General features: G+C 48.4%; 1 protein-coding gene and 1 long non-coding RNA gene across 5 annotated transcripts in view; both read right to left on the minus strand.

Moving 5' to 3' along the window:
- LOC126012273 (uncharacterized) overlaps positions 1-14,781 on the minus strand; it is a 352,275-nt gene that overhangs the window by 58,628 nt on the left and 278,866 nt on the right. The gene's annotated exons all lie outside the window — the stretch shown is intronic.
- The window catches only part of GRIA1 (glutamate ionotropic receptor AMPA type subunit 1), a 140,396-nt gene that overhangs the window by 56,661 nt on the left and 68,954 nt on the right, over positions 1-14,781 (minus strand). For all 3 annotated transcript variants that reach the window (XM_049776042.1, XM_049776043.1, XM_049776041.1), the window contains exons 4-8: positions 13,924-14,108; positions 11,721-11,774; positions 5,495-5,656; positions 3,611-3,778; positions 2,255-2,359 (exon numbers count right to left, since the gene is read on the minus strand). In XM_049776042.1, the coding sequence (XP_049631999.1) occupies positions 2,255-2,359; positions 3,611-3,778; positions 5,495-5,656; positions 11,721-11,774; positions 13,924-14,108 (674 nt within the window). The remainder of the gene's footprint in view (positions 1-2,254; positions 2,360-3,610; positions 3,779-5,494; positions 5,657-11,720; positions 11,775-13,923; positions 14,109-14,781) is intronic.

Here is a 14,781-nt window from a genome sequence, read left to right on the forward strand (position 1 = left end):
GACTGACAATATGGAGACATGCAGGTGGCAGGGGTTCCCGATGCTTACTGCCAACCTTGAGGTTCTGTGCCCTGTGATTATCATGCACCACACTTAGGTTATTTTGGGTTATTGCAGTTATTTGAGGAGATATCAATAGATGAGACTGGCCAGAGCCAGAGTGACCAAGAGTCATGCTGTTCTCTGCTAAGGAGTTAGCAGGAAGGTGCAAGATACGATCAAGGGTCGCTGTCCTCACTTGGGTACAAATCAGGGCCATGGGTGCTGGAGGTCTGGAGGGTCTTTAAAACCCCTCCATGGGACAAAATAGCTCCTCCTCTTTACACACATATCTGGGACACCTCCTAATACATACTCTGGAATCTGAGACCTTGCCTTGCTGTGCTGGAGGCTGAAGGAGTGAAAGCCCTGAAGCCACAGATATGTGGGATTGATTTTCTGAAAGCTGGATTTCTGTAAACAAAGGGCGCTAAGCCCACGTTCTAAGGAAGGATTTAGTCACCAAAAGGGAACTTGAAAAATGGTCTGAAAAAATAAAGCACAGCCAGTTGCTTGCGGATTTTAAGGTCACTATGTTATTTCTGTTTGTGATTTATATTTTCCATGGGATGGCAAAACCTGACTCACTGAAGCTCTGGGCTGATGTAAAAATTTCTGTATCCTAAGGAGCTTAAAGCAGTCAAATCATCAAGCAAACAAATTCCAGATCAAATTGTCAGTCAGCCTAACAGCCAGCTAATTTATCATTTTTTCAACCAACCAATTAACCAGTAAACCTTCCATACAATAAAGCAACAATCCAGCCAGTCAATCAACCATCAATTCAACCAACCATCCAACTATCCAACCAACCAACCAACCAACCAACCAACCAACCAACCAACCAACCAACCAACCAACTAGCCATCCAGCCAGGTAAGCAACAAACCATCCAATCAAGCAACCAACTGAGCAACCAACTGAGCAACCAATCAACCAACCCTCCTACATACCTACCAACCAGCCAACCAAGCAAATAACCAACCAACATTCAATCAACCAACCAACCAACTAACTACATAGCCATTCATCCATATAACTAACCAACTATTCAACCATCCATTTAACCAACCTATCAACTAGCCAATCAACCATGCATCCAACCAACTAACCAACTAACCAACCAACCATCCAATCATCCATCCATCCAACCAACCAACCAACCAAAAAAATCATCTAACCAACCATCTAGCTACCCAACCAACCAATTAACTAATCAACCAATTATTCAACCAACCAACCAGATAATGAGCCAAACAACTAATGAATCCACCAAATAGACTTCTATTGTATCTTGGATACATAGCAGGAGATACTTTCCTGCAGTTTCTTTTAGTTCTGAAGTAACCCTGTAGGGCAGTGGGCTACCTGCTTGCCTTTATTTTGTTGTTGTTTGTATTTTTGGGACCACACCCAGCTGTGCTCAGGGGTTATTCCTGGCTCTATACTCAGAAATTGCTCCTGACTTGAGGGACCATATGGGATACAGAGGATCAAACCCATGTTTGTCCTGGGTCAGCTGCATGCAAGGCAAATGCTCTACCACTGTGTGACCACTCTGGCCCCTTGCTTGCTTGCCTTTTAGAGAGTCTAGCTATAGCCCAGAGAGGCTTAATGGTGTTACTGGAGTCCAGTGCCAAGTCAATAGTCAAGGCAGAGACTAAAGTTATGGTGTCTGTCCCTGAGATGTGAACATACATCTGAAAGCAGGTTCCTGGTGTTTGACACTAGCTGATGTGGCATCTCTGTGAAGTCTCTGGTGGCATCTGAGCATGAACATTTGTAGTGTTTCCAGTAGTTGGTACAGAAGTCTTAGAATTCCATGCCCCTAAAAGTAGGGGTACAGATTGGGAAAGGTAACCCAAATAGTAGAGGGCCCACTGCAGTGGGAGGCATTGTGAGAGTGTGAGTTGGTAACACATGTTGGCATTGAGGATGGTTCCAGAAAGAAGCAGCATTGGTACCCACCCTGTCCCTTATTTCAGAGACATTAGAGAAGTGCAGGGCTAGGCAGGCAGCACCCAGTGGGTACTGCAACCAGTGGGTGCTCTTTCTTGATGCTCTAGCTCACCTCTGCCCTCTGATTCTTCTGCTGCTGTTTGGCCACTAGAATGGGGCCTGCTCTTAAGCCTCTCCCACGTTCTCAGCACCTGTGTGCTAATATGGACCTGTGCCCATTGCTATCATATGGTATGGATTCGGCCCTGGGTCTTACCTTTCGAATACCATCATGCCTCATCTCGATCACGTGCAGCGTGTAGTTGGTCCGATGGCCTTTCTCGTTGAACTGCACATTTCCCGTCAGGCCTTCAAACCGTACCTGCAGGGAAGCAGAGGCTGATGTGAGCTCAGGTGCATGCCCATGCAAAGCTTAGCTTTCTCTGTAGAGGCCTGACCTGCTGTTCCCGGGGAAGGTGCCTGGGCAGGGATTTGGAAGATCACCCACTGCCTCCCTCAGACTTGTGTAGACTCTTTCTTCCTCTGCTCAGACTCGGGTGCTTTTAGAAATGTGCAAAGGCTTTAGACCTCTAGGAGCCATTCAAGAAAAGAGAAGGCCCCTAGAACCTTCAAACACAGAGACTAGAAGACATAGGTGGTCAGGAGGCTCATGGGATGGGCGTATCTCTTATTGCCCCTGTTCTCTGACTCTTTAAAAGTGCAAATGAAGAGGCTGAAGAGATAGAATGGAGGTAGGGTGTCTGCCTTGCATGCAAAAGGATGGTGGTTTGAATCCCGGCATCCCATAAGGTCTCCTGAGCTTGCCAGGAGGGATTTCTGAGCACAGAGCTAGGAGTAACCCCTGAGCGCTGCCGGGTGTGACCCCAAAACTCATCTATGGGCTTTAAGAAAAATGAAAGACATTTTTAACAGTATCTCAGAGACAAGAGAGATGAGGGCTGGTAGGTGCAGCTCATGACTTGAAGCTCATCACATAGAGTGATGAGTGCAGTTGGAGAGATGACTACACTGAAAACTATCCTAACAATGTGAATGAATGAGGGTAGCAGAAAGCCTGTCTTGAGTACAGGTGTGGGGGTGGGGTGGGGAGGAGGGAGTTCTGGGAAATTGGTGGTGGGAATGTTGCACTGGTGAAGGGGGGTGTTCTTTACATGACTGTAATCATACAACTATAATCATATTTGTAATCACGGTGTTTAAATAAAGATAATTATAAAAAAGAAAAACCCAAAAACCAAAAACAAAAAAAGTGCAAATGAAGTGGGTTGCATGTCAGCACATGAGATCCTTTCGGCCTTGGCTGGGCCACCTTGGGCTGTGCAGGAAACTGGCTGAGGGGTGTCCAGGGAAAACAGCTGAGATGGCTCCAGTGTGCACTCAGAGAATCAGCTGCCCTTTCCCAGGTCATTCCTAAGCTGGTAACATGGCTGTATTGTGACCAGAGCAGCTTCCCATGCCAGTGTCTGTGTGCCAGGCAAGAGGGCGTGATTTCACTCTTGCAGAGCTGTGTGCTTCCCCCAGCCCTCAAGATTGCAGAGGCCACTGTGGTCCTCCTGTTGCTGGGTACACATTTAGGGTCTCACCTGCTGTGCCTCAGCCCTCAGGGTCTCACCTGCTGCAGGGCTCTCTGGATGTCAATGCCCTGGCCCCAGGGCACGGCCGGATTGGCCAGGCAGTCGCCCGCATTGCCTCGCCGGGAGATGTCTATCCTCTGTCTGCGCAGGCTTTGGAAGGCCTCTGCCATCACCTTCACTCCATCATAGGTCAGTGCGGATGTGTACTGCAGAGTGGATACAGACATGTCAGCTGAGGGCAGCTGCTTACAGTGGGGTGCCCCTTCCTCGGGCTTCGGTAGCTCATCCTGCCCACCCACCCTCCTGAATGGTCACAAAGCACTGCAGGGTTGGTGAGTGAAGGTGACGGTGCAGCTCGAAGTTTGATGCAGCTGAGAATGGGGTTCTGAGTGGCTCTGTGCAGTCCAGCAGTTTTAAAATGCTGTTGAATTTGATGAGGGTGGGGATGTGTTCAAGACAAGGCATCCCCACTTCAGAGAGTCCTGAGAACTGGGAACACATGTCCCTCCTGTTCTGTCATTGTCCTGCCAGAGTCAAAACAGGCCCCAGGGGTCTGATCTCCTTCTGGCTGCCCAGAGCTCTTGACTGTCTTCCACCACCTCCCATTGGAACCAGAATGTCAGGCAACTTAATCTGGAACATTCTCAGCCTCCATCCTCTCCTCCCAGGTCTTTCTGCAACATTCTAAGTCTCTAGTATATTGCAGAACCCAATGCCTGTTTTCTTAGCATTTAACTCTGGTTCTCTCTCTTTTCAAATGTATAACTTACTGTTAATATATTTATCTACATTATCCTTAGACTATTAGAAATAGCTATTACTGGTAGTAATGAGTAGCAAGTATTACTATTATGTGTATTAGTACTATTATTAGCATTTTAATATGTGAGCACCTCACCCAGAAGCTTAGAGGCATTAAAAATAACCACCCGGTGGGAATGTTGCACTGGTGAAGGGGGGTGTTCTTTACATGACTGAAATCATACAACTGCTATCATATTTGTTTAAATAAAAATAAAAAAATAACACCCCCCCACGCACGCATTTTCTTCTTTCTGCTCTGTGCTTTGTTCATTCCTCAGGGCATGCCTATTGAAATAAAGTATGCTTTAATTTTTTCCCCCCTTTTGAATTTATTCCAAGTTATTCCTTCCTTTTTGAATTGCCAAGTTGAGCAGCAGTGGGCTGAGAAACCTTATCTCCTCCAGTCATATGGCTATGGTTCAAGGGAGTGCTTGGGGGATGTCTGTTCCCCACGAAGAACAGACAACCGCACCTTCCCAGAGACTCCAGCCAGAGCTGGTGCAAACCTAGCTTCCGCCCTGACAAGCCATCTCCCGATGCCTCATAGTTGCTGGCCCTTGATTTCCTAGATGTGGACAGCAGCATATGTGCAGGGCCTCTGTACAACTCCTATTGCCCTTTCCCCCTTCCTGCTTGGTGGAATTCTGAACTGAACTGAAGGATGGGGCCCCTGTCACCACCCTGGACAATCAGGCAGTAGCCAGCAGCTGAGGGCAGTAGAGGGCAGTAGAGGTGGGTAGAGAGGGAGCCTAAGTGTGGGGAGATTGCAGGACCCGGGGACTGACATCCATGAGGTGTTGGGGAAACAGGACAGGTCTGTCCTCTCTGGTTGGTCCCAGCCCGCACCTGTATGTACATGCATGACCCTTACTTTGTTCCCCCCACCCCAGTTTTTGAACCACATGCAGTGTCTCTTCGGGGTTACTTCTGGCTCTGCACTCAGAAATTACTCCTAGCAGGCATGTGGGACCATATGTGATGCCAGAGATTGAGACTGGGTTGGCCATGTGCAAGGCAAATGTCCTCCCTGCTGTGCTATTGTTCCAGCCCCCCATCCCTTACCTTATTCCTATGCTGCAGTTACTCTGCTGTGTAGGGAACCCTCCTGTACCCCTTACCTTGGGTCTCTTCCAGTCCACACGGGTGTGATCCCGTGCATCACTGCTCCGCCACTGCTGCATGATCCTGGCAGGTACCGTGTCTGTGTAGTTCACCAGCTGGAAGCCCGTCACATTGGCCCCACTCTCCTTGAACTTGCTCAAGTCCATGTCCATAAAGCCCTGTGGGCAACAGGGAGGAAGTTGGTGTGGCTGGGGGCAGAAACTTGGGGTTCCAGCTGGGGACTTGCCGCTGGAGGATGCAGCATGCACCTCACTCTGCCTCATGTCCCCACTCCGCTCATGTGAGTCCACCCTGGTCCTCTAGTTCGAGACTCCTTTGGAGCATACCTGGCTGTGGGAAGTAGCTCTGCACTCTGACATCTCCACCCCCCACCCCTTGGCTCTCTAATAGGAGAGAAGAAAAGGCCACTGAGATTCCCTCAAGGAGGGCAGAATCATTGACACACACACACACACCCTCCCAGATCCGGGACGGTTCACCACGGTGATGCTCGGCTGGCAGCATAGTTGAGGGCTTGGGTAACAGTCTTCCACCACCCCCACAGACTAGGCAGTGGGGAATGTGCCCAGTGGAGCCAGGACCAGAATGGTTTTAATTACCAGCAAGCAAAGCTCAGCGTGGGAATCATTTTGAGCCTGGCTACTCCTGAGCCTCCATTCGCAGACCTCATGGCAAGGGCTCCTGGTTCACAGGAAGGGTTTTAGCAAGCTGTTAGTATGAGTAAAATGGAATTTCAGTTTCCTCTTGTGTTGTGATATGCATTCCAAGACACCCCAGGATCCAACCCATCACTGCTGGTTCGTGGTCCACAGTTTCCCATTGTTTTCAGACACTTAAATAGATCATCTTTTCAGTGAGCAACTGTGGTAAGTGAAATGGCTGCATTAGAATCTGACTGATTTCTGCATTTGAATCCTGGAAGTTAGAATTCATGAAAGGCTCCTGGTGATGGTGCTAATGGCCTGTCTGGAGTTTAACTGGGGGGGGGGGGAGTTGGTGGTTGGGGAGCTGGGATGACCACTCAGCTAGGCACCAGAGAGGCTGGTGACCCAGAAAAGCTCCATGCCACAGCAAAAAACCGAGACCCCTGCACCCCCTAAAAACTCTTTTCTGACTCAGAACAAGCAGAGGAGGAAGCAACAGAAACTTCTCAGAGATATGTGGTACTGGTTGGTCAATGCAGGACAGCAGGGTTACAGTAGACATGCCTTATGACTGTGAAGACTCACAGTCTCTAAAGGGGTCTTAGAGGCCAGTCATGGGCCTGTGGTGAAGCAGACACAGACTGTGCTGTGTGGACTGTCTTCTGTATATGTGGGGGCAGGTTCCATCTGCCCATCAGCTAGTGGGAAGGTCCATCTCATTGCCTCTTCCCTGGAGGACACGCATTCAACCAAGTTTAATTAAATTGTTTTATAATTTTTATTAAAAAACCCCGAAACCTCAAGGGATGGAATTTGTTAATGAGGACATTTTTGCTTTGTCCTTGCAATTCATTCTGTCCATCCATCATCAGGCAGAAATTCTATGTTGGCAATGCCTGATATAAAGCTGATGAATCTTGATTTTCTACCTCCTGCTCTTCTCCACTCTGCCTGGTTATGCTGTTTTGTTTTGATTTTTTTTTCTGTTTGTTTTGGGGCCACATCTGGTTGTGCTCAGGGTTTACCCTGGCTCTGCTCTCAGGGATCCTTCCTGGTCGTGCTTAGGAATCATATGGGACGCCAGCAATCAATTGAATGCTGGTCAGTCACATGCAAGGCCAATGCCTTCCCTGCTGTGCTATCTTTTTCTCTAGTCTGCTTATGCTCTGACTCCCAGTTCTCACAAGTCTCTTAATTTCAGTGCTGTTATCCTTGGTTTTTGACTCAGTGGCATTAGAGGCTCAGGAAAATACAGGGCACATTTCACCACCTAACCATAGTGATGAACCTCTGGATGGCTGATTTCTGAAAGCTCCCGATGGTCTGTACTGACCTAACCACAGTGCCCTGGCTGGTGCACAGAAGTGAGTAAAGACAGAGGGCAGAGTTCCCCTCATGGCTCCCCTCATTAGGACATAGGTGAGGAGGTGCCATGACCTGACTGTCACAAAGTTCAGTTGGGTGGTAGACTTGAGACTCTTGTGAAGAGTCTGGGAACTGGAGAAATGGCTCAGTAGGTAGAGTTTGTTCTCTGCAAGCAGAAGACCTAGTTCCATCCCTGGCACCACTGAGGACCTCAGCAGTGGCTCCCAAGAACAGAGTCTTCTGGATGAATCAGGGTTTTCCCAGCAGTCACTGCGCAAAGAGAATGGATTTGGTTCAGGGTGGGGAGAAGTTATGAAATAGGCCAATCGCCTCTTCATGGTTCTGCTCAGATTGTTATGAGATCGTGGCAGGATTCAGCAAACAGTGCTCACATGTTAGAGCTTTAGATGTGGACCTTTCTGATCTAAAGGAACATTGGGGGTGGGGACAACAATCTGGCTTTCTCTTCATACCAAAACGCCTAAAAATGGGAACATTGTGGGCCAGTGCTTGTTTGCAGGAGTAGAATGCTTGGAGGTCTGTGGGTGCCCAACGGAACCACCATGAGGGCCTACATAGCTCCAGTCTGGGCTATCCCTGTGCTCTGTTTGGAAGCATCCCTGAGCAGCATAGCAAGCACAGTAGGGTCCCTGCATAGACCCTAGATGGAGAATCCCACAGCCTTGCCACACATCAAAAAACCTTGTCATTTCCACTATCCCTGCAACTGTCTACACTGCCCAACTCAGGGGCCGACACCCCCAGGCTCCTTTGGTGTGTTAAACTTGCTCCAAGCAGAGGAAAAGATCAAAGCAAAATCCAGAAGACAGTGAGGGTGACTAGAGGGCTCATAGGAGAGTAGTGGCAGCACCTGTATGGTAGGGATGAGGCTCCTCCAGTAGGTGTTTGTCACTGTACAGTCATTAACCTTTTCTGTGAACCAACAGCTCTCACAAACTTAGTCTGCCAGCTATGAACCGCCATTTTCAGTGTGGAAATGCATTTCAGGCAATGCTCCTGAGGGCAGCCGAATCCTCGGAGGCATCCTTGGTTGTGGTTCTGTCTTGCTGTGGCTGTGTGCAGTGGGCTGTCCAACTGTCCTAGGTACACTGACGTCTCTGTGATGTGTATTGACCAAATCACCCTGTGCCCTGGAACCACGGTCTGAGACCATGTGCATGCTAAGTGCTCTGGTCTGCAGAAAGCATGGGCAGACATCAGGACTATTTGCCCAAGTGCTTCTGTGGTCCAGGGACTAGCAGGTTCTTCCCACCTCAAGGCCTCTGAAACTTTCTTTCCAAGACCACCAAGCTCCTCTGGTATCTCTGAGACTATAGGCACCCTATGGGTTGGGCCTTACTGTGTTGAGCACACAGAACTGGGAAAGGAAGACACAGGCGTCCTTGTTCCTTTCTCTGATTGTTCTTTTCTTGTCATATAAACAAATCATCAGATCTGGGATGGGGCATGGACCTAGGCAGGAGTGGACTGACACTGTCCTTCACCCTGGAGGTCAGATGGAGCCCATTGCCCCGGCATCATCCAACATGCTGTGCTCTGGTCACCATAGCTGTCCTCGGGCAGTTGTCCAATGGGACAAGGGCTTGCTTCTGTCATTGCAGTAGAGGATTAAAGCCATCTACCTTGAGCTCCGTGGTTCACAAATAGGCTATTCAGCACCCCTATTGAGTCCATGTATCCTCTAGTGACTGAGGACAGAGCTTGTACCTAAGATCACCAAGTGACATCTGCTTTGGCCACAGCCTTGGAAGAGGAGCAGTGAGCAGTGTCAGGGACTCGGGGATGGACACACACCCACTGATGGGCTCCAGTAGACTTGAAGAATGCAGGGTCCAGTTTACAGTTTTCCATGAGACATGAGCTCATGTAGTACTCGGGCATACACCAATACACAAGGGAACACATGCTTATGTGTCCACCACGCTGACCTCCAGAGTTGCTCTGAGCTCTAGGCAAAAGTTGCACCAGCAGTCACAGACTGCCATTAAAGCTGCAGTTGGCAGCTCTGGGCAAACCCTCTGGTCTGTCCTTAACTCTGTTCCCAGTCTTCTCTGGAATATGGCTTCTCCCTTCTACCAGCAGCCTCCAGTGCTAGGATTCCCCTGACCCCCCTCCCAGGGGTCTATGAGAAGGACTGCTCAAAAGCTTGAGCCCACTGATACCCCTTCCTTCCTCAGGGCTTCTGGTTTCCTGGGGTTCTCACTGCCATTACACCCCCATCACAAACATACCAAAAGAAGGGTCACTGCCTCGTGCCACCTAATTATGTGGTGGAATTTCTAACAATACCCCCTCCCCCTCATCTTAATAGATTCTTCTGATTCCTCTGAAGGGGGCAGAGAAACATGCTGCATACTTGACTATGTTTCAAACTGAATTAATTAGTCATTTGAAGTTTAATTATCAGCTAATCTATTGGAACTTGTAAACCCTTTGTGTTAGGGTGGTCTATGCAATCTGTATCCTGTTAGTGGTGCTTATAAGAATTGGGGGAGGAGCTCATTAGGTAGTAGGAGAAGGAATCTGACCAAAGGGGACCCCAGAGTTGCTCTCCACTTGTGTTGTGGGCATCCTCATAAAGCGCCCCTGGACTTCCCCTGCCTGCCCTGTCAGGCGTTTGGTAATGGGAAGGCTCTGGAAGTCTCTGCTAACTGCAGTGCTGGATGCCGCTCCATCCTGACTCTGGCCCAGTCTCTGTTTTCCAAAGGCCCTTCAGCACTTGGACTTAGGGTTTTAGGGATGCTAAATTCCATTTATTTAATTGAGGGTGAAACTATAGGGAAAAGGGCCAGAGGTTTCTGAAGTGTCCACACCCCCTTTCAATTCAAATGCTCTTGTGGAAGGGAGCAATTTAGCCATTCAGATGATCTCAATGAACCAATGAAAAGTTCCTTGTTTTTAGCTCAAAGCCTCAAGCACTGAAGGAATTTTCTGGGGGAAGGAGGTGGGGGAGGAGCCAAGAAAGTGGGGTCTGAGGTGGGAGGGGTGGGGGCAGAATGAGGCTAACAAGGCCCTGGGTTCTAGTGTCCCTCCAGCTGCTGCTGCTTCCTTCTTTGCTCCTCCAACTTCCACCTCTATCAAGAGAAGGGCCAGTCATGATTGAAGATACCAGATAAGGTTTGAAGCCAGGGGAAAAAAAAAACAAACAAACAAACAGATGTCTGTCCATACCGTAAATCTTAAGGACTGACCAGGTTTGCAGCATCAAGAGAGAATTTACAACCTACCAAGGACACATCAACACATACCTTTTTCTGCCCTATACTCTTTCCCACCAGATGTAGCTATGTAAGCTGCTTCAGATGTAGCTATGTAGCTGCTTCAGACTGTGGATGGGTGTGACTGACGGCCTCTGTGGCTGTCAGACCTCTCTCAGGAGCACCCCCTCCCCCCAAAAATCCCAGTTGGTCAAATATATCTCTGCCTCTAACCCCACCTGTGTGTCACCCTGGCTAATGCAGCCACTGTGAATCGGACTGAAAACAGAAATAGGATTTCTTTAAGCTTTGGATTGCAATATAGCTAAAAAATCAAACATCATGGTAAAAAGAGAATAAAAACTGGACCATTAGAAGTAGCAGCCACAGAGATTCCCCATGAAGCCTGGTCCTGGGGAGGCTCGTGTGTGCAGCAAAATCCTTGCCAAATCTCGTGTCTATAACATAGAAACGAGCCACACCCCATTGAGGCAACTGCAATGCATTCAAATGAAGATGATTTTTCAAAGACAGATTTCCCTCTGCTACACAGAACAGAAAATACAAAGTGGAATTGATACAATTTTGTTTGAATTGGAAAACTTCCCAGTTAAAAGATTTACCAATACTCACATAATTGCAATTTAAATGTCTATAGTTATAAACAGTAAAACTTTGAAGTTTTAGAGGTTAGAAAGGGTGGGGCCAGAGCAGCGTTTATCTTTTCAGATATTCATGATTTTGTCAGCAGGACTTGAAGCCAATCAAGAGCAGATGCCCATCAGCTCTGACCTAGAGCGCCAAGAAGAATGTCCTATAGCCAGACAAGCAGGAGTAAGTGAGAGACAGTGAGCTCAGGCTGGCAATTCTGAACTGCCTTTCTACCCTGCAGTTCCTGCCAGCCGAGAACCACGGTAGCAAGTGAGGATTACCCCCTCACCCCCTACCCCCATGGAGAGATCAGGAACAGAAATTCCACAGAGGGATCCACTCACCAGATTTGCAAGGATGTAGTGGTAACCAATGCCATTCTTCTCTAGCTTTACGATCTGCAAGACACCATGGAAGGGTCCTTCAGTGGGAGTTAAGACAGCACAGCTGAGATCTCAAGGGCCTGAACAGGCGAGCACTTACAATAAGCCTGTCTAATCCTGAGCACCCAACTACAACATCACAACTGTTGGCGACAGTGGCATTATTAAAACCTACAGTTCTGTGGAAAGGGAATTGAGGCTGTGAGGTGACAACTACTTGAAGACTTGGTGGATTCAGGATCTGAAATGAGTTTGGTCATATTTCAGGGTGGGGTTAGTTATTAGGACTTCTTGGATGCCACAGAAAAGCATCTCTATGAATGGAATTTACCCCAGTGGCCAAATATTTTTGCTGTGTTGCTTTACCTGATCTTGTCTTGACAGTCTGGGGGGAGGGGAGTAAGGGAACAAATGGTAGGTATATAGATGGATGGATGCAAACAGGTGGATGGATGGTGAGATGGTGAATAGATGTTTAATTATGTGGTGCTTGGGTAGCAGAAGGTCAGATTGGTGGATGAATAATCAGATAGTGGATAGATGGGAGGTTGGTGGGTCATTCTACTCAACTTCTTGGCTATCGATTCCTTTCAAAAACCATATTTAGACAGTAATTTCTTTCCCTGAATGTTGTGCCTTCTTCTCTAGCATTGACCACTATTCAGACATTTATTAAGCACAATCCTGAAGATAGAGATTGAACCTAATTATTGTGGGCAGGAAAATATTTGTAGAAATAACAAGCCAGAGGTTTTCTTGGGCATCCAGACAGATGTAGTGCCCAAGGATCAGTTAAGCCTTGGGCCTTGCTTTCTTCTTAGCTCAGCCTAAAACTAGATTTGATCTATTTTTTTAATCATCAAATTGGGGTGAGGCTGGCCTGCTCAACTTCCCCCCAAAGCCACAGGGAGGAATCATAAAATATGGCTCTTGGGCTTCCACTCTAACCGAATAAATTTTCAAGGTTATTAAAATCCACATCCAGACATCTACTTAATTGGATGTATGTGCATAGTGGCTCCCATTTTTTTGAAGTAGGGAATAATTAATACAGGCATACGTAAGAAACACTGGTTAGATGGTGAGAATCCAGACCAGAGAGCAGAGACACTACTGGGATGAAGGTTTTATTAATAATTCTTTATTACTTTTTCATCTTCTTGTCAAATGGTCTGCTGGCCTCTCAATAGCACAATACCTTTATCACAAACCATCTGGCCTCAAGCAAATACCAAATAGCAAAGAAAAGGCTTTTTTTGCCACATGATGATGCTCAGGGATTACTCCTGGCTCTGCACTCAGGGATCATTCCTGGTGATGCTCAGAGGACATTATGGTCTATCTATCAGGGATCTAACACATGGTGGCCACATGCAAGGCAAGCACCTTACTTGCAAAATTATCATTCTGGGCCCAAGAAAAGGCCTTTTGAAGACCCACCACTTTGGGGAGGGGCTGGGATGGTCTCTGCCAGATGAAGCAGCAGTTTGGCTGATTTGGATAATGGGCCGCTCTGTTTCATGTGGTTCTGCCCACCCACTCAGCCATTTACTGCCTGCCTTCCTGCCATGTGCCTGGCAGCATGGACCCAGAAGTACTATGGAACAGCTTCAAGACTGTGCCTATCTGGAGTGACGATTTTGGGGGTCACTTAAGCAGGTAACAAGGCAAATACACACAGGGGTGCCACTGACTGACAAAGGGGTCCTCAAGGTCCTGGTCACCTCTTGACCTTCTTTTCTCAGTGCTCAACCTCCTATCTCCTGGGTCCCAGTGCCTACTTCCCCCACTCCCACTCCCCTAATCCTTCCTAGGCTCTGTAGCGACTATAGCTAACTGTGGGTGTCAAGCCTGTCGATACATCTTCTTTCCTCCTATCAATCTCACCTGTGGAGCCTGTGCCCTGGTCACATGAATGATGCCGGGCCTACAAGTCTTCTCTGGGTTGAAGTGGCATTTGAGGAGAGGCTGGACACTGTAGTGAACAGTCTCAGAAGGTGACACTGGTCCTATGAGCCTGGCCTCCCAGGACCTCTGGGACTCCTTGCCCCTACTCTCTCCACCCTGTTACCTCCCCATCCCACTCCTTCATTTATTCATTCTCATTTTTTTCTCCCCCATCACCCCTACTCTTCGCCCCCACCCACACCTGCTGCCTTACTACCTGGCCCAGGATGATGTTCAGACGCTCAGACTCGCAGTCCACCACTACTAGCCTCTCCTTCTTCTTCTCCAGGTCCTGAAACAGCATCCTGTAGCCCTCTTCCGTGGTAGTCAGCACATTCACGGCTGTCACCTGCCAGTTCTTCTCTGCAGCAGTGTCCAGGACCTTTTGCAGGACAGAGAGACCTGGAGGCCGGTGAGTAGACAGAACCATGACTCAGGATGTGCCCCAGTGGCTCCCCCAGTCATTTGTCTGAATGAACCCCACTCCTTCTCTGCCCTGCTCTTTTCCCTCTAAGGCACTGGGTGTCTCTGCCTGGGACTTGGCCAATCTCGAGTCATGGTCAGACTCAAACCTGGCTCCTGACAAACAGATCTAACACCCAGCCACTTGAGGCCACTGTCCCCCTGGAGTCTGTCCTTGCCATGGCCTGATGGCATACATGTTCATTCTGCCCCCTCCTGAAGCTGGGCTGAAGCTGATGATGGACTAATGCAGAATTGTAGCAGTGCCTACTATTAGCACCAGTGAAGGTGGGTGATTCCTGACAGGTCCTGGCATCTAGTGTCTACACAGCCTGAGACCTTAGTAGCTGTCGATTGTGGACTCAGTTATAATCGCATGGCACCTGCTACGTGGAGCTCAGGGGTCACTTATTCCATGTGCTCAGGTTCCTCTGATGCTGGCATGTTGCTTTTCTGCCATGGCCCAAGGCTTCTCAGGTCTTGGTGCTCGTGCCTTTGACTCTGTTTGTGACCTTGCTCAACCTTGTCATACTCCGAGGTTTCCGGAGGGACATCTCAGCAGGTCCTTGGGTGATCCTGATAATTGGTGACTTTTGACTTTGAATCCTTTGCA

This window comes from Suncus etruscus, chromosome 6, assembly GCF_024139225.1.
Source record: "Suncus etruscus isolate mSunEtr1 chromosome 6, mSunEtr1.pri.cur, whole genome shotgun sequence".
Lineage (NCBI taxonomy): Eukaryota > Metazoa > Chordata > Mammalia > Eulipotyphla > Soricidae > Suncus > Suncus etruscus.